The sequence below is a fragment of the Erythrolamprus reginae genome, chromosome 8 (genome assembly GCF_031021105.1).
Source record: "Erythrolamprus reginae isolate rEryReg1 chromosome 8, rEryReg1.hap1, whole genome shotgun sequence".
Classification (NCBI taxonomy): Eukaryota; Metazoa; Chordata; class Lepidosauria; order Squamata; family Dipsadidae; genus Erythrolamprus; species Erythrolamprus reginae.
The window spans coordinates 32,312,881-32,332,372 of NC_091957.1; the positions used below are offsets into that span (position 1 = coordinate 32,312,881).

Below are 19,492 nucleotides of genomic sequence, written 5' to 3' on the forward strand. Positions count from 1 at the left end.
AAACAAAAGCAGCTTCAAGAGTAACTGAATAAAAATAACTATGGGTGGAATTCATGGTCTCTGTTTCTGGCAGCCACCTTCAACAGTGGTGGTACCCTCCAAACTGAGATGTCCAACAACCCTGGACGACACAACGCTGGAGATAACAGAGGCTGCTCTTTCCTAGGATTTCTTGTGCTGCCGAAAGAGGTTTAGAATAGAGAAATAAAGATGTAGGGAAATAAATGTAAATAACCATATGAAATATATGACACAGCACTGTTGAAAATATTTATTGATATGGAAACTGGAAAAATAAAACATTTAAGTTTTAAAAAAAAGAAGCAGAATGAGGGGGTGTTTTAGGATCTCTGCAGATCGTTCCCTAAAACTCCTAACTTATGGAGCCCATATGTTGGGAAAAGTTTTTTCACTTGTGCCTTCTGTCCAAGGAGTCAAGAAGACAAGGGATTATTTGTCACATACAGTGATCCCTCGAGTTTCGCGATCTTGAGTATTGCGAAACGCTATATCGCGAGTTTTCAACCCGGAAGTAAACAACACCATCTGCGCATGCGTGCCTTTTTTTTCTATGGCCACGCATGCGTAGATGGTGGAGTTTCCCGCCGGGCAGATAAGCTGCTGGGCGGCTTCCCTGGGTCTTCCCCCTCTTGCCCCGGTAAGACCCCAGCGGCGGCGCGAGCAAAGGCGTGGGCGGGCGGGCGGCACGCGCGGGGACACCCCAGCTCCGCTTCCCAGCTGGGAAGCGGCCCCAGCAACGGCGTGGGCGGGCGGGCGGTGCGTGCACGCTTGGGGAAACCCCAGCTCCGCTTCCCAGCTGGGAAGCGGCCCCAGCAACGGCGTGGGTGGGCGGGCGGCACGCGCGCGGGGAAACCCCAGGCGCGAGCAATGGGGTGGGCGGGCGAAGGGCGGGCGGCGGTGGAAGTAAAAACACCATCTGCGCATGCGCAGATGGTGTTTTTACTTCCGCACCGCTACTTCGCGAAAAATCGATCATCGCGAGGGGTCCTGGAACGGAACCCTCGCGATGATCGAGGGACCACTGTATATTTCCTATTGTATCACAAAGAAATCAATCAATCAGGAATTGGGAGAATAAACAAAAACTACTAAAAGCCCTGATTAAGATTTAAAGCTGTAAAATTATGATGCAGTGATATTTGGCTAAAACAACCACATCGTATGTTTTATCTTTCTTTAAAATCTCTCAAATCTTTTATCACACCAGAATTTCCCAAATCCAACTTTTCCATTTACCATATTTTTCGGAGTACATAAGACAAATCTTTTTCTTCCCTGAAAGAGGCTGATAATTTGGGTGCTTCTTATACTCTGAATGTACCCTTTTTTCCAGGCCTAACTAGCTGCTAACAATCTTCCCAGCTCTTACCTGGCAGGATCTTTCATTGTTTCTCTCTGTGAAGAATGTTTTCCAAGCCCTAAGTCTTTGCAGGGTTTTTTCATTGCTCTAGCTTGCTCCAAATAAGTTTCCTTCCAGCGCTAACCAGGTACTAACAATGTTCCCAGCTCTTACTGGCTTGCAAGCTCTGTCATTGTTACTCTCTGCCAAGAATGTTTTCCAAGTCCTAAGTCTTTGCAGGGTTTTTTCCATTGCTCTACTTGCTCCAAATGTTTCTTTCCAGGTGCTAATGATGTTCCCAGCTCTTATTGGCTTGCAAGCTCTTTCATTGTTACTCTCTCCGAATAAAGTTTTTTTAAAGCCCTAACCAGGGGATAAAATAATGTGCTGGCTAAGGAAGCTAGCCAGATGAATACCTAGTAGGCAAATTCTTTTCCCCATTTTGCTCCCCAAAAAGTAAGGTGCAAACACTTATACTCTGAAAAATACGCTATTTTTTTATTGAGGATTCTGGCAGGTATCATGTCTTCAGCCCGTTAATCGTGTTTATCCAGCTCCACTTGAGAGCATAAATGCAGAAGGAATTTGTACTCTGCGATGGGAGAATCTCCCCATCAAAGGACGGAAAGAAGCTCTAGGCTGAGACTCCCACTCTACAGCCTGCAAAAAAAGAGGCTTCCTGCTCCCAGCTGCACCCGGCAGGGTGTCACGCTGACCCAAAGATGCCACAGACGGGAGTCCCAGGCCTCCAGGGTTGCAAGGGATGAGCCTGCAGGGCCTCTGCTTGGACCTAAACCTCCAGGCTCTGCTTATGCAGCAACATCTGTTTATGCGCAGCTTGAAATGGGCACTGTTTCCTCCACGTCACTGAAGTTGCCTGCCAGGCTGCCAGGAATTGTGCAACGGAGGAAAAGGGGGAAGGGAAGTAACAGCTAAAGTCTGAATGCACATCTGAGCAGAGCTTTCCCTTCCTACTCAGAGCCCAGCCAGGAAACCCAGCTCAGCCACATGTGTGCAGGGATGGAGATAAAGTAGACAGTCACTTGACTTACGACCACAATTGGAGCCCTGAATTTATGTTCCTAAGTGAGACGTTTGTTAAGTGAATTTTGCCCCATTTTACAACCTTCCTTGCCACAGTTATTAAGTGAATCATTGCAGTTGTTCAGTTAATAATGTGGTTGTTAAGTGAATCTGGCTTCCACAACAACAACAACAACAACAACAACAACAACAATAATAATAATAATAATAATAATAATAATAATATAACAGAGTTGGAAGGGACCTTGGAGGTCTTCTAGTCTAATCCTCTGCTTAGGCAGGAAACCCTACACTACTTCAGACAGATGGTAATCCAACATCTGCTTAAAAACTTCCAGTGTTGGAGCATTTACAACTTCTGGAGGCAAGTTGTTCTACAGATTAATAGTTCTAACTGTCAGGAAATTTCTCCTTAATTCTAAATTGCTTTTCTCCTTGATTAGTTTCCACCCATTGCTTTTTGTTCTACCCTCAGGTTCTTTGGAGAATAGGTTGACTCCCTCTTCTTTGTGGCAACTCCTGAGATATTAGAACACTGCTATCATGTCTCCCCTGGTCCTTATTTTCATTAAACTAGCCATGCCCAGTTCCTGCAACTGTTCTTCATATGTTTTAGCCTCCAGTCCCCTAATCCTCTTTGTTGTTCTTCTCTGCACTTTTTCTAGAGTCTCAACATCCTTTTTGCCTCGTGACGACCAAAACTGAATGCATGGTTCCAAGTGTGGCCTTACTAAGGCCTTATAAAGTGGTATTAACACTCCCTGTCTGCACGTCTGCCTGAATTTTACTGCCAATGTCTGGTTTAATTAAAAGTAGCAGCCTTTTCCTGCTTGCTTGGGGACCCCTCTGCACCTCGAGGCAGAAGTCTTCAAGGTCAGGGAAGACATAGGACACCTCAAGTGTTTTCTCCTTTGGCAGAAATACAACTGTCATATCTGGGAGACTGCAGATTAGCATAGTAAAGTTGACAAAAAGTTTGTGGTTCTATCCTGCCTGCTCAATATATTTTTTTCTTTATTTCCAGCTCTTCGGAAGTGAAGGAAAGATGGCTGTCTACGCTGCTCTGGTACGAGATGCCTTCTTCCTTCTTTTCTGCTCTGTGTTACTTGCATCCTGATTGAGGGCAGGAAGGCCCAGCCAGGGAGCCAAGAATATGAGTTTAGAGGCAGGGGATTCCCTGCCTTTATGCACCCTCACCTATTTCAGCAGAGACGAAGGGATACCCAGCAGTGAAGGGCTGAATTTCTTTTACTGCCACACTATGGGCGTGACTTGCTTTGTGGGTGTCGCTTGCTGGCCAAGTGGCCAGGTGGGAGTGGTTTGATGATCATGTGACCGGGAGGTGGCTTAAAGGTCATGTGACTGGCTTAAAGGTGGCCAACTTGACATCACTCACGTCAAGAGTTAGGGTATGGGTGCCTGGCCCCTCCTCACTTCCAAGAGATACAATTCCCCTATCTATTTACTATTACTGAACATCCAAATATACCACTTAATTCTATGTATATGTGCCATATGTGTACATACATATTACACACAGGCACACAAAAATATACATTATCTACTATATAAACTGTATGTGTATGTACACACACACACGCACGCACAGCTATTCTAAAATTGTACACATTCAATCTCTTTTACTGCGATAGGAAAAACATACCCAGAGCCCAGAAGGGGGAAAAGGGGGGGGGGGATCAATTTTTTTCTACCGGTTCAGCGTACCTGACCGTACCCGTAGGAGCTCGTCGCTGATACCCAGATTATGAAAATGGGCAAGGCCAGTTTCATTTTATGACATACTTGCTGCTTCCACCCCACCCAATAGTGGCTTTCACCGATTTTTTTGTCCATTCTGGGCATTTATGAGGTAGGACATCACCTTGGGCCAATCCTCATCTTCACCTAATAGAATTCCAATGAAATGTCTTTGGGAGTTGCAAAATTCCCAACCAGAAGAATAATAGGATTCCTCAGAAGACTTTAAATGGCTTTTTTCTACTCAACATAATACAATTATACTGTGCAGCACAACATTTCTGCATTTACCATCAATATGTGAATTACAGGCACATCTACGAAATGAAGCAGACTGAGTACACCAAAAGTTTGCCCATGCAGATTCTGGTGATGGACAGGGAGAAAAGCTCTTCGGTGAGTAATTTAAAAAAATGTTGTTGTTGTTGTTGTTGTTGTTGTAAACTGGAAAAAAACTTCCAACTTAAATGAATGATTGAGAGGATCCAAGCCTCCAAAATAACATAAATACATGGAGAATTTCTTTTAGCCAAAATTCAGTTGTCTTTCCGTCATTGAAGAATGTTAAACACATTTGAAAAATCCAGGGAATTTACACTGGTCTTTTTTATTTGTTTGCTTGTTTAAGAACTTGGGCAGAAGGAAAATGTTAATACTGTACCAAGTTTTTGTTAATGATACAGTAATTCCTCGTTTTTCATGGGGGATGCGTTCCAAGACCACACGTGAAAAATGAATTTCTATGAAGTAGATGAAAGATATTTTTTTATGTATTTAACAAATATTTGGACTTTTAAAACCCACCCTTTGCATTAAACAGTCATTCTATAATGTTTTTCAGCTGGAACTACATGTGATATCCTACCAGTTTCTTTAATAGAGTACAGTAGTACTGTAGAAGAATTTTATGAATTTTAAATGGATTTAAAATTTTCAATGGATTTAATGGATTTAAGCCCCCTTTGAAAACCCGCGAAGTAGCGAATCTGCAAAAGATGAAGTGCAAAGTAGCGAGGGATTAGTGTACATTCAAAATCATTCTACAACTGCAAGAAGAATTTGGATGCAACCATAGCTACAGAATGGCAATATATTCAAGTAATATCTGATTTTTAAAAAAATTGGATCTGATATATTAGCGGTTTCTGAAGCTTCCATACTGCAGAGTCTAAAACTCCAATTTATTGCAAGAGAAAACTAAGGTGTTCCTCAATATGGGTATTGCTAATTTGCAAGTCCTTTGGAATTCGGAGCCGGAATATCGTAATGTGACAAATTAGTAATCTTATATGTTAAAGAATGTTGTTGTAAATATGCTTCATATGATGATATTAAATCATTAAAATATTATTTTTCAGAAAGGAATAGGTATCATTAAGATGTATATTTGTTTTATTTAGAACACGGCATTAAGCATCTCCAACATGGAAACTGCTGACAATATTATCAAAAAGGCCACAGAACAGTTGGGGGTTCCTGTAAGTACTGGTATAAGTGTAACACATAGAGTCAAAAATTTGCACATAACAACCGCAGCAAAAATAATATTTGCACAATATTGGAAAAATGAAAATGTACCAACAGAGAAAGATATAACAGAGAAAATAAAAGCATGTGCAGAGATGGATAAATTAACATTGGAATTAAAAAATAAGGAGGAGTCGGAATATTATGAATGTTGGGGCAAGTTCTACTGCTGGCTGGAGAAAAGGAGAAAGTAATAAATGTATATTTAGTAATAATAATAGAATTTGGAATGAAAAGGTTTCTTAAAAAGATATTTCTTGGTGACAAATGGGTTAAGGAAAAACAGATACAGGGCTAGATACAGAAGTAAGATCAATGTACAGTGATCCCTCGATTTGCGCGTTCTCGATTAGCGCGAAACGCTGCAACGTGGTTTTTCAAAAAATATTAATTAAAAAATAAGTCCGCGTTTTTTTTCCTACACCACGGTTTTTCCCGCCCGATGACGTCATACTGATTGGTGATTGGCCAAAATCTCGACCAAACGTTGCAAACGCAAAAAAAAGCTTTGCAACTGTTGGAACTTGTTCAGACTTGTTGGAAGATGCCTCCTAAACGTTGCACATGGAGTGGAGGCGGCGACGCTAAAAAGACCAGGAGGATACTCACAATTAAAGAGGGAGGGAGGGAGAGAAGGGAAGGAGGGAAGGAAGGAGGGAGGGAGAGAAGGGAAGGAGGGAGGGTTGCCATTGCCATTGCCGCCAACGCTGCCCCAAGAAAGCCGGTGAGAGGAAGGAGGGAGGGAGAGAAGGGAAGGAGGGAAGGAGGGAGGGTTACCATTGCCATTGCCGCCAGCGCTGCCCTGTGGGTAGCGGCGAAGAGCCCGGAAAAATCACCATTGCATTGCCAGCCTCCGAACTTGCGTCGCTCCACCTTCTGCGCATGTGCGGCCATGGAACAAAGGGCGCGCATGCGCAGATGGTGTTTTTACTTCCGCATCCAGTATAACGCGGAAATCGGTTAGCGCGGGAGGTCTTGGAACGTAACCCCCGCGCTAACCGAGGGATCACTGTATATGATTTGTCTATAATAACATGCTAAAAATAGTTGTGTAATAGGTTGTGACCACAATAAGAAATGTAACACAGATTTGCTACACAAATGTCCATTTTTTTTAAATGTCTCTTGTTTTGTGTGTTATGTATATATGTGTATAAATAAAACGTATTTTATAATTTTAAAAAATCAGTGGTCTTGGAATGGAGGGGAATGGCCAGCGGTGGGCTACGAGCCAGAACACTAAATTTTGCTCGCCACCGCGGCTCATAAGTGGTTGTGGGACCAGCGTGGTTTTGCTACTGCACCTGTGGAGGTAGCAAAATCATGCACGGAGTCGCAGGTGTGCCGTGTTTCGGCATGCGCGGAAGCAAAAAAATACACTGAAACACAGGCGCACCTGCGGCTCTGTGCACGATTTTGCTACCTCCAGAGGTGCAGCAGCAAAATCGCGCTGGCCCTGCAGGATGTTGTGAGCTGCGGCAGCGAGCGAAATTTAGCATCCCGGCTCGTAGCCCACTGCTGGGAACGGCTCCCATTTTGAGAGAGAGACAGAGAGAGACAGAGACAGAGATACACACACCACAGATCTAGCTGTCCAGTTGAGGTCCTACTTCGCCTATGAAGCAAGCCAGCTGAAGTAGAGAAACTATTGAAATATCTTCATTAAAATCCTCTTTACAAAATCCCTAAGCACTGGATACTTCACAAGAAACGGGTGGTTGTATTGTCCTGTGTGGCCACTTGAGCCAATGTCTGGTCAAATGTTCTGTTTGAGGACAACTGGGAAGTTCCTTTCTTGAGAGGGCCACTGTAAGGAAGCCTCTCGTCATGCAAACAGGTGACTTACTTGCATGTGAAAATGAGGTAGTGCCCTCATGGGGGTCTAGGCTGTATCACTTAGGAGCATAATCGAGATGCACAGTCCATGAAATGATCTTCACCGGGCGGATCAGGAAGAGTTGATCTCCCAAAAGCTTCTTCAAATTGTCCCTTTCACAGCTGAGAGGATGGAGTTGCAAGCTATATTTATCATTGTTTGTGCTGGACTATAAGAACGTGTATATGTTTGCGTAAAATTAAAGAGAGGTTCACTTACCCAAGTACAGCTCACCCTGTAACCTTTGCATAAAATGAAGTAAAGTGCAGTGGATTTTTTGAACTTCCCGATTTTTATCTTGCATTTTCCTGAATTTTCCCCTTCCTTCCAAGGTCAGCACTTGGTTGCCATTACACAAGATTTATAATCCTAGGTTTCCTGATTCCCTCTCTCCTTCCAGGTGTGGACTGCTTATTCTTTGCACCCAATTACTCTCCTACTTCTACAACTTGATCTTCACTATTCTTCTATCTTTCCATTCACAGGGTAGACCAAGTGACTATCACCTCTGGGTAAACTCAGGAAGGGACAATCCTGCGTATCCTCTGATTGGTAAGAACTCTTCCTTTCTTGAATGGAGATACCAATAGCAGCAACAGCATTTAGACTTATATTACCGCTTCATAGTGCATTTACAGTCGTGTCTAAGCGGTTTAAAGTCAGTCTGTCACCCCCAACGATCTGGGTCGTCATTTTACCCACCTCAGAAGGCTGAGTCAACCTCAAGCTGGTGGTGATATTTGAACTGCTGAACTACAGCTAACAGTTAGCTGGAGTAGTCTGAGTGGAGTGGATAGAACATTTGCAGCTGAGATTGGTGGTTCACCTTAGCCAAGCTGGGGTGGAAGATCTTTTTTGTATTGTTCTAGCTAAAAAGTGTTCTTGTTAGTGCAATAAAAATCATGCATACACACATGCATACATACAGAGAGAGTGAGGGTGAATACTATATTTATTCTTTTTTAATTTTAAAATTATTTATTTTGTCAAGTATATAGAGTCCTAAGAGAGGGGCAGCATATAAATCTAATAAATTATTATTATTATTATTATTATTATTATTATTATTATATTTGTAATATACATAGATATAATGCTGTTTATATGCATAAGATGGGTACTGATAAGAGGGAACATTAGGACAGGGGACGGAAGGCACTCTGGTGCACTTATGCCCTGCAGATGCTTTTGAACACCTCCTGTCAATCAATCCCAGTGTGCACAGAAGCAAAAAACCGCGCCGAAACACATGCGCATCTGTGTCTCCATGTGCGATTATGCTACCTTCAGAGGTGCAGTAGCAGAATTGTGCTGGACTCTGCTAGCATTCAGAGCCACGGGGGGCGAGTACACGTCACCGTTCCACCTTAGCAGTCCACCTCTGGGAATGTCCTGCTATCAAGGAAAGATTTTCTTTTCCCCTTTAACTTCAGGCTGACCTCATTTCCTTGCTCAACAGATGGACCACACCGAGCTTCGGTCACTTGTCATTCTGCAGATATTCCTACCCAGTCATGGAGGCCTCTGGGCAATTCAGGATAGGATAATTCAGCTTATGGCAGTTTAAAGTGAATGGGGTCAAGCCAGTGATAAAATCGGGCCTCCGAGGACAAAAGGTTGTTCCGTGACTTGATTTGAGTAGTACCTAGGACGATCTCCTGCCTCATAAATTCCAGCAACTTGTCAGGTCCCACAAGGTTGATCTTCTCCAGGTCCCATCAGCTAAGCAATGCTGGCTGGCGAGACCTCGGGGAAGAGCCTTCTCTGTGGCAGCTCCAGCCCTTTGGAATCAACTCCCCCCAGGGATTCGACCTTCTCCCATCCTCCTGGCCTTTTGCAAGGTTTTGAAGACCCACCTCTGTCGGCAGGCTTGGGACCATTGAGTATTGACAATCTGCTCCGGCCATGTGTATGGTTGTAATTGAATGTTTGTAGGTGATTGTTTTAAATATACAGTGGTGCCTCTACTTAAGAACTTAATTAGTTCCGTGACCAGGTTCTTAAATAGAAAAGTTTGTAAGTAGAAGCAATTTTTCCCATAGGAATCAATGTAAAAGCAAATAATGCGTGCAAACCTCTTAGGAAAGAAATAAAAGCTCGGAATTCGGGAGGGAAGAGGAGGAGGAAAAAGAGGAGGACAGTACAATGAAATATTACCCAGGATTGTTAAGCCTGACAGAGTTGAATGTCTAGGCTCAGCCTTCTTCAGTCATATGGACCACAATCCCAGGGGGTCAATTCTTGTGCTGCTTTTTATTTCCCAAATTTAACCTCGTCAAGCCTCTTTGCCTTCAGCAGATGATGCAACCATTCTGTGTTGTTGCCACAGGACATGAGCATCCCTTCAGCATTATTCTGGGTTGCCACCGAGGTTCCATGGACCAGATGCGAGGCCCCAGCAATGGCCTGCTGCTTCCTGAGAAGTATGAAACGTCACTGCTGGACCAGCTTCCCAGCAGCCGTCGGTGCCAGTTCATCCTGAAGCCCAAGCCCCAGGCTCCGGTGCAGCTGCGGAGAGGTGAGATCTCACTTGCTGGAAGTGAGGGTTGGGGGAGAGTTTTGCACATGCAGAAGGTAAACCACCAAATAGCCACACTTAACCACTATACATAATTGAAGTCTTCAATGAAAAACACAGCAGCAGGCTTTCTTGTAAAAATATATTTTACTTTTCTTCTTATCAAACTGCTTCTCTAAATAAATTATCACTTTTACATTTAACCACTATAATAAACTATCCACAATACTATCATAACTCTTATTACATCCACCACTGCAACCACTAAGCACTAACTACTAACTACAAACAACCCAGCACAAAACCTCTCTATAATAAACCACACCCATGCAAGGGTGTTACTCCTATAGATTACAGCCAATCAGGTTGCAGCACAATTAGCAAACATACGATTACATACTGACTATGGCTTACATTAGCCTTTCCCATGGTTACAAACCATTTTCTTGCATTGTAATATTACTTCAGAAATAAAGTTATTTCTGACAGTGAGGAAGAGTTGGGTCTCCTGTTATAAGATAGCCCAGGCCTATGTAAAGATTCAGAGCCACAGAGTGAAACACCCATGGTCAGTGTCAGGCCGAAGCCATCATGTGGAGTTAGAGACTTTGGCCTGCCACAGTAGAATAGTATTAGGGGAACTGGGAGGGGTAGTTCCATGAGAGGGAAGGTTACTAGCCAAAACAAATTCCTTTCTTAGAGTCCAAGGTCATCTTTTGTTCTGCATCAACTGAAGTAAAGAGGAAGTCGGTGAATTCCTGCACTCAGACTGGTTCTTGTGGATGATCTTGTAGGTGTGGGGGTGTGGGATGAACCTTAACCTGGGTGGAGAACTGGAAGGAAGTTAGTATTGGGATGGCAATGGCATGACCAACATGGCTCTGCTAATAAATTGAACCTTGGATGAGAGAATTGGACTGCGCAGAAGTAAAAAATCTTGCTGGAACACGGGCGGACCTGTGTCTCTGTGTACGATTTCGCTATCAGCGTGGGTGCAGCAGCATAACTCTGCTGAAACTCACAGGACCTCCAGAGCCGCAGAGGTGAGCCCGATTTGGCGTTCCCGCTAGGAGCCCACCATTGCCCATACAGTTGCTTCTCAGCCAAAGTCTACTTACAAGAAATTGACCCTGTAAATGTCCAGTAGTATATCAAGATTTGTCAGGCAAAAATACTCTTCATAGGCTCTTCTCCTCCAGAGGCATCAACGGTGGCTTTTTGCAAAGAGCACTTTCCAACTCCTCCCTTATATACTCCCTGGGAGTGCAGACTGCACAGCTGAGCTCACTTCCTCTTTCTGAGCTTTCTTAACTGCTCCTGCCTCCCCTGCATCCTTTTCACCTGTACATTCAAGATCGGATCCCTTATCTCCTCTTCCTCCTCCTCAGACCCTGGCAAATTCCCAGTTGGGGGCAGAAAATCTCGGGTAGGGGTTCTATAGCCTCTATAGGCTCCTCACACCCAAACTCTCCCTCCTCCTCCGGCTCACTGTCTGACTCCTCCGACAGTCACACAGGCCGACCATGCCCAGATGGCCCCAGTTCATCAGGCTCAAAGTCCGTTGCCCACGGACCTGGCTGCGAGCCAACCACAAAAACTACAGTAATGCATCACATTAATCAGACAAGGAGTCCACCATCCTGGTCTTCGTGAGCCGCCTTTAATGGCTTCAGTTTTCCTTCTTGACCACTGGCCTTCTTAACCAGGAGCTGTCCTAAAATGCAAAGGTGGTTTGAACACTTGTACCCATGTCCCTTTGTTCTCTCAGCTCCTTTGCAGAAACATTTCAAGCGCAAGAAGTCTCTGATCGACTGGGCTCTTCGGCGAAGTGTCAGCACCCCAACGGGCAGTCCTGCCTCTCAGTCCCCAACCAACCCCCGGAAACTCTTTGGCTTGTCCTTAACATTGGTCTGTCCTGACGGAACCCTTCCCAAGCCCATCATGGTAAGATGTGCTTCTTGGCTTACCTACCAGAGTTTGGGTCTGATCGGGGTAGGTTTGTATGCAAATTCCAACACAACCAGGTTTTCCTATCTCATTAGTGGCATACCGTTTTATGCCACTATGGAGGTGAAGGTATGGGAGCTCTAATCCTGGGGGTGGGTGGAGAGAGACCGGTCCCTGTAGCCCTAGCCAGGGGCGGATTCCTATTACCACCGCTATGGTGTGCTGTGCGCACAGCTTTGGTTATCTTGCATGTGCCTGCACACATCCCAGAGTGTTTTTGCTTCTGTCCATGCGTAGGAGGCAAAATCTCCTGAGGGGATGCGCGTGTGGGAGAGATTTGGGGGATTTGTTTGCTTCCGTGCATGGGCAGAAGCAAAAAATTGCCAAAATTTCATGCGCACACACATCCCCTCATGAGATTTTGCTTTCTGTGCATGCGCAGAAGCAAAAACACGCTGGGACATGCATGCAGGTGCACAAGATAACAGAAGCTGCACACGCAGCACAGCGATCGCTACCAATACACCGTACTTTACCGTACCGTTAGCAATCTGCTACTGGTCCTAGCATGGAGGGAGCTTCGCCCTTGAGGTTGCCTGAGTGGAGATAAAAGCTCAGCTGAAGACAGCAGAATGGGCGTCTCCACCCCAGACCCTGCTAAAAAGGGACAGGAGACGCCCACCCTCTGGAAGAAGCAAATGGCCCCAGGGTGATTTGGCTCTTGCTTTCTCCAGTTTTCGTTAACTGGATTTCTGAGATAAACCCTTAGAATAGCTTTCTCGGCCTCAACCACTTTAACATGTGTGGACTTCAGCTCCCAGAACTCCCAAAACAACTTTGACTTGTCCACCAGTTGCAGTCCTACCGTGACCAGGAGGTGCTCTGCACAGTCACTCACACCCTTATCACCTGTCATCTTGACTATTGCAATGCACTCTACATGGTGCTCCTGTTGAAGAGTGTTTGGAGACTTCAGCTGGTGCAAAATGCAGCGGCATGTGCAATAATGTGTATATTTAGGTATGCCCGTGTTACTCCATGTCTACACGAGCTGCATTGGTTGCCAGTCGGTCTCTGAACCCAATTTAAGGTGTTCGTTATCACTTTTAAAGCCCTAAATGGCTCAGGGCAGACTATTTACGGGACCTCCTCTGGCCTGATACCTCATCGCAGCGAGTAAGGGCCCACAGAGTTGGCCTTCTCCAGGTCCCTTCTGCCAAACAATGTCAGTTAGCGGGACCTTGGGGAAGAGCCTTCTCTGTGGCGGCTCTGACCCTATGAAATCAACTGCCTCCTCCCTATTAATCTTCCATAAAGCCGTTAAGACCTGGCTTTTCTGGCAGGCCTGGAATTAGATTGACTGCTGTGTATGTACGGTTCTTTTAAAGTTATTATTTGTTGTTATTACTGATTTTATTATGTATTTGTGATTGTATTTTAATATTATTGTATTTATCACATTTGTTAGCCTCTCTGAGTCCACTTTGGAATGAGCAGCATATAAATAAATCAATGAATCAATCAATCAATAAATAAATAAATAAATAAATAAATACATCAAGGAATGAATCAATCAATCAATCAACCCAGCACAGCAGAATAATTTTAGAGAAGAATTGCAATGACGGTGTGATGTTTGCCTTCACCACCTGCAGGACATTTTGTATCTGCTCTACCATGAAGGTCCTTCCACCCGGGGCATCTTCAGGCGCTCCGCCAATGCCAAAAATTGCAAGGAGCTGAAAGAGAAGCTCAACTCGGGCGACGAGGTCCAAGTGGACGGTGAATCTGTCTTTGTGGCGGCAGCGATCATTACGGTAAAAGTGGTTCACCGCAGGAGTCAGTTGAGAGTGATGTGGGAATTCAGAATTCACAGAGAGCTGGTTCCCGTAATTCCTCACCCATTTATAAAATAACAAAAGGTGGATTTTGATTAAAGTAAAGGCCTTAAGGCAAAGGTGGATGTTCACTGTTGCTTTTGGATTGTGTGACTAACTAAGCTACTCTACGTTATCTGCATTTAAATTTAGGACTTTCTGCGAAATATACCTGACAGCGTTCTGTCTTCAGACATGCACAGTCTGTGGATGGAAGCCATGGATAAGGAAAGCCGAGCTCACAAGATTGAAGCCATCCAGAGGTGGGTGACGCGTTCTCTCGCAGTCTTTGGCTTCACCCAAATCAGCTACATATTTGGGTGGGGGGTGGATGCCTGTGTGAGGCTGGGTTTCTCAGGCTCAGGTCATCATGTGCATGGAGCTGTTAAGAGCATGCAGTATTTCATTCCTTGGTCAGGTGTTCTGGGAGGTCATATCATGCGTGACCTTTGGCAACCTGTGAGCTGGCCAATGCCACTGCACAATGTCTCACGCAGCTGTGTTCTGGACCAGCTCCAGTCTCCGAATGCTCTTCATTCCACTTCCCTGTGAAGTCATGAGCCTCACAAGGTCTCTCCATAGTCTGTGCCTTTCGCTTTCCTACAGCTGAAGACACATTTCCACATGGAGGCCTGCTTGATTTGTATCGGTCAGTTCAGACAATCAGCTGCCTGGAGGAAAGAAAGTCCCTCTCTACCCCTGTGCAGGAACTCTCTTCCTGATCACAGAGCCGCGGCTTTTTCTCTCCACCAGCAGGAGGGACAGTCACAGGACAGTCTTCCCCAGTTCTCCTCTGGCCATCCAGGTGCCTGGAATTCTTCTGAAGACTCCTAGGCAGGGGAGCAGGGGTGGGCTGCTAAGGTGGAACGGTGACATGTGTTCGCCCCTGTGGCTCTGAGTGCTAGCCGAGTCCAGCACAATTAGGCTACTGCACCTGGGCAGGCAGCAAAATCCCACGCGGACATGCAGGTGTGCCTGGGGGGGGGGAGCCATGGGGTGAACGTATATCACTGTCTACCTTAGCAGCCCACCTGTGCAGGGGAGGCTCTCTACTCTGGTCTCCCCACCCAAGTAGTTTGCTTGAGGATTATCTATGCCAGTGATGCCTAACCTGTTTTGGTTCACGTGCCAAAAGGGTGTGTGGGAGGGTAAGCTAGCATGCGTGCATATGCCCACACTCCTCCCCTCCCCTCATACATGCGCAACCCTTGTGCTGCCCCCCATGCATTCACATAGGCCTTTCTGAAGCCTGGTAGGTGAAAAAAATGTCCAAACAGGCAAACCAGAAGTTCAGGAAAATGCAGTTCTGGTTTGTCATTGTGCTGTTTCTTGCACTCCGGAGCTCCAGGAAGCTTCCCTGAACCCTCCGCAGTGCAAGAAAACCAGCACAACAGCAAACCGGAAGTGCATTTTTCCAAACTTTCGATTTGTCCATTGGGGGATATTTTGCCTCCAGGGCTTCAGGGAAGCTTCCCTGAAGGTCGAAATGGCCTTTCCAAAGGCTGAAAATCAGCTGGAGTTAAAACATGGCAAAGTCTCGCGTGCCTTCCAATATGGCTCCATGTGCCACCTGTGGCACACATGCCATAGGTTTGCTGTCACAGATCGATGCCAATGATGCCAATGATGCCACACGAAGCACAAAAAAAAATCTCAAATGGTTTCTTCTTGGTCTCTTTTCTTTGGGCAGCTTAGTGAAACAGCTTCCGGAGGCCAACCTCCTTTTGCTCAAGCACCTCTTTGGGGTCCTGTACCGTATTGAGCAGAATGCAGTGGAGAATCAGATGAATGCATTCAACCTGGCTCTTTGCATCGCCCCCAATATGTTGTGGCTTCCCAGCCCCACTGGACCCGAGGAGGAGAGCAAGTCAACCAAGAAGGTGATCTCATCTCTTCTCAAGTCTGATCTTTCCAAGGGACACTTTCTTTTTCTTTCTTTCTTTCTTTCTTTCTTTCTTTCTTTCTTTCTTTCTTTCTTCCTTCCTTCCTTCCTTCTTTCTTTCTTTCTCTCTTTCTTTCTCTCTCTCTCTCTTTCCTTCTTTCTTTCTTTCTCTCTCTCTCGCTTTCCTTCCTTCTTTCTTTCTTTCTCTCTCTCTTTCCTTCCTTCTTTCTTTCTTTCTCTTTCTTTCTTTCTTTCTCTTTCTTTCTTTCCTGTCTGTCTGTCTGTCTGTCTGTCTGTCTGTCTGTCTGTCTGTCTGTCTATCTATCTATCTATCTATCTATCTATCTATCTATCCATCTATCTAATTTATAGGCTGTCCAACTCCTTCCAGACTCTGGATTGTGGCATACAACATCTAAAAACAATATAAAAACAGTTAAAAGCCCATAGAAAAGAAAAGAAAAGAAAAATCATTCATATAATTTTGGCCAGATCTAGATGGTACCATATTGTTCAACGGCCTCAGGCCTGCTGGCAGAGCCAAGTTATCACGGCTTTCCAGAAGGCCAGTAGGGTGGGGACTGTATGGACCTCTGGAGGCAGCTGGTTCTAGAAAGCTGGGGCCGCCACAGAGAAGGCCCTCCCATGCAGCCCTGCCAACTGACACTGTCTAGCCAACAGGACCTGTGGGCCCTTATCAGTTGCTGGAAGCTATGCGGCTTTTGCTCTCTGCTAATATTTCTTTCCCCCTCTATAGTACAATGTGCAAGCCTTGAGCAGGTGGGGGTTTGGGACAGAAAAATGGGGGTCAGCATTGCACTCTGCCTTTAAACAACTTCAGCATGTTCGACGTTAACGTTGTGCTTTGGCTTTTTCCCAGAGAGGCAAATTTCATGATGAAAATCTGACTTGCCCACCCTGCAGGGCAGGCAGGCTGAGCTGTGAGCGGCCCCTTCAGACCATCCTGGATATCGTGGGAATGGTTGGAAATGAAGGGAGTTGGACTTCCGCCCATCCAGACCTCAGCAGGTTGGGCAAGACTGGAGTCTGGCATAAGGGTTGATACACTAAGGCAGTGATGGCGAACCTCTTTTCCCTCAGGTGTCAAAGAGCATGGGTGTGAGTTATCGCACATGTGCGACTGCCCATACCCATAATTCAATGCCTAGGGATGGCAAAAACAGCTTCCCATGCCCCCTGGAGGCCCTCTGGAGGCTGGAAATGGCTTGTTTCCCAACTTCTGGTGGGCCCAGTAGGCTCATGTTTCACCCTCCACAGGCTCCAAAGGCTTTCCTGAAGCTGGGGGGGGGTTTAAAACGCCCTCCCCCATCCCCCTGGAGGCTCTATGGAAGCCAAAAGTGCCCACACCCCTTCCCTGCCTCCACACATGTGTACCCCCCACGCTGCCCCCCACACACATGCGTACAGGCTTTTCTTAAGCCTGGTAGGCAGTGATGGGTTCATACCAGTGTGGTCCAGAGTGGCGCAACAGTAGGAACCCACTGATGCAATTTTTGGCATTTTTTTTCTCCATGTCAGAAGAAGCCTTCCAGCTCACTCTCATCTTAATGTCTTCATTGGTGTGGTTGTGATTGTATAGTATTTATTGTTTTTTTAAGATGGTGGGGTTTTAGTCATAGTTTTAACTATTAGATTTCTATTGTACTGTTTTACTGCTGTTGTGAGCCGCCCCGAGTCTTCGGAGAGGGGTGGCATACAAGTCTAATAAATTATTATTATTAATTATTATTATTATTATTATTCATCCGGAGCACAGCTTAGAAGCTCCTTCTCAGGAGACGCTGGAAAAAAATCAACAAAAATTGCATCAGTATGTTCATACGGTGCGGCACTCCGGACTACACTGTATGAATCCACCAGTGCTCATAAGTGGAAAAAAATGCCCAAATGGGCAAACAGGAAGTACATTTTCCCAAACTTCCGGTTTGTCCATTGGGGGATTTTTTTTTTGCCCTCCAGGGTTTCAGGGAAGCTTTCCTGAAGTGTCCAGAGGATGAAATAACCTTTCCCAAGGCCAAAAGTCAGCTGGGCAGCATGCGCACATGGAAATATGCCATAGGTTCATCATCATGATCCTAGTGCGTCACCCGAGGCTGCTTCTCCCATTCTGACCTGGGACTGTTCCTTTTAATAGGTGGCCATGTTGGTGCAATTCCTGATTGAGAACTCTGCTGAAATTTTTGGAGGGGACATTGCTTCCCTGTTCCAAAGGTCAGAGAAGAAGAAGTCCCGAAGTGTGGATGACTTGCTAGGTAAGATGGTTGCTGGAGTATTAATTCATTTTATCTTTCCCAGGTACACAAAAGATATGGGCCATATTTAACAGCATTAACAAGTACAGAGGGCCAATTGCAGAGGGAATTTGAAAAAAATCAAGGAAGGCGCTATGTCTGCATAATTGAAAACCTTGTCCTTTTTTATGTGCACTGTATGGTCAGTGTTCTGGACATGGGCCTCTGGAGCGAATCCCGGGAAAGCCAGAACTGCATTATTATCTGCATTCCTGAGATAAAGCCCAATTCATTTACTTAAACATAGGTCTCTGCTCACTGATTTTTTTTCCTAGCACAGCGTCCACAAGGATTGTCTTTTTGAAGCAGAAATCATGGTTTTAAAGCTTCATTGAAGCTCACCCCCAGTTTCATGTCTCTGCCAAAGAGCGACGCTGAGTCTCCATACCCCAATTCCCACAATCCCATTCCTTTATACTGCCTGGAAGTGACATCACACCTCAAAGAGCTAAGGCTGTAAGCTAATACCTTTTACTCTGTAACTGCTCTCATCTTCTAAGCATTCTTCTATAGCAAGGGTTGATCCAATGGCTTTCCACTCTCATGTCTTTCTCATTCTCACCCATTGTCACATCAGCCCCCTCTAGTGGTTCCTCAGGCTCACTCAAGTCACTTTCTGCCTCACTCTCGCTCTCTGCTTCCTCTGGCAACTCCACAGGCCCAGAGTAGCCAGAGAGGCCTGGCTCATCCTCCTCAGAATCTGACATGACCTGAGGTGGAGAAGGAGCACTCACAACAGTCAGTACATATGGAAAGAGGGTGGAGCTTCAGACATAAGCTTGAAGCTACTAGCTTGATTTTTGATACACACACACATACACATACTCTCGTCAAAACATTTTGGCTGAAGAGTAACTGTAGATGGCATGCCCTAAAAATAGTATTCAAAATTAAAATCAGGCACATCTATAAGCACCACTCTAAAATCCATCAAGAAATGAATCAGAAATTGTTCTTATTAAGCATCAACCAATCAGAAGCAGGGGGAAAGCTTTATTAAATCAGATTTGCATTGGCATCCTTCAGTCTAAAAATACCATGGTATCATGCACTGGATTCAGATTATTATGCTCAGATTATTGTACCATTAAAGACATTCCCCTCTGATCATCACTCTTCAAGGACGTGGAGAGGAAATGGCCACTTTCTGGCTGGGTTGCATCTTCTATTGTTGAATTGGTATCTGCTTCTCAACAAGATGCAGTCGCGCCATTGGAAATGTTCTTAGGCCATCCTGTCTGCGAAAATTCCTCTTAAAATAAATTTCTATTTCAAGAGCTTTCTATTTCAAAAAAATTATTTTAAGAGGAATTTTCACAGACAGGATGGCCTAAGGACATTTCCAATGGCGCGACTTCATATTGTTGAGAAGCAGATACCAATTCACTTCT

General features: G+C 45.1%; 1 protein-coding gene across 1 annotated transcript in view; it reads left to right on the forward strand.

Moving 5' to 3' along the window:
- The window catches only part of LOC139171399 (rho GTPase-activating protein 20-like), an 87,184-nt gene that overhangs the window by 64,137 nt on the left and 3,555 nt on the right, over window positions 1–19,492 (forward strand). Inside the window, exons 5-14 of the mRNA XM_070759612.1 lie at window positions 3,429–3,470; window positions 4,474–4,558; window positions 5,563–5,640; window positions 8,051–8,117; window positions 9,895–10,083; window positions 11,852–12,027; window positions 13,686–13,847; window positions 14,061–14,170; window positions 15,598–15,787; window positions 17,945–18,062. Coding sequence (XP_070615713.1) covers window positions 3,429–3,470; window positions 4,474–4,558; window positions 5,563–5,640; window positions 8,051–8,117; window positions 9,895–10,083; window positions 11,852–12,027; window positions 13,686–13,847; window positions 14,061–14,170; window positions 15,598–15,787; window positions 17,945–18,062 — 1,217 coding nt within the window. The remainder of the gene's footprint in view (window positions 1–3,428; window positions 3,471–4,473; window positions 4,559–5,562; window positions 5,641–8,050; window positions 8,118–9,894; window positions 10,084–11,851; window positions 12,028–13,685; window positions 13,848–14,060; window positions 14,171–15,597; window positions 15,788–17,944; window positions 18,063–19,492) is intronic.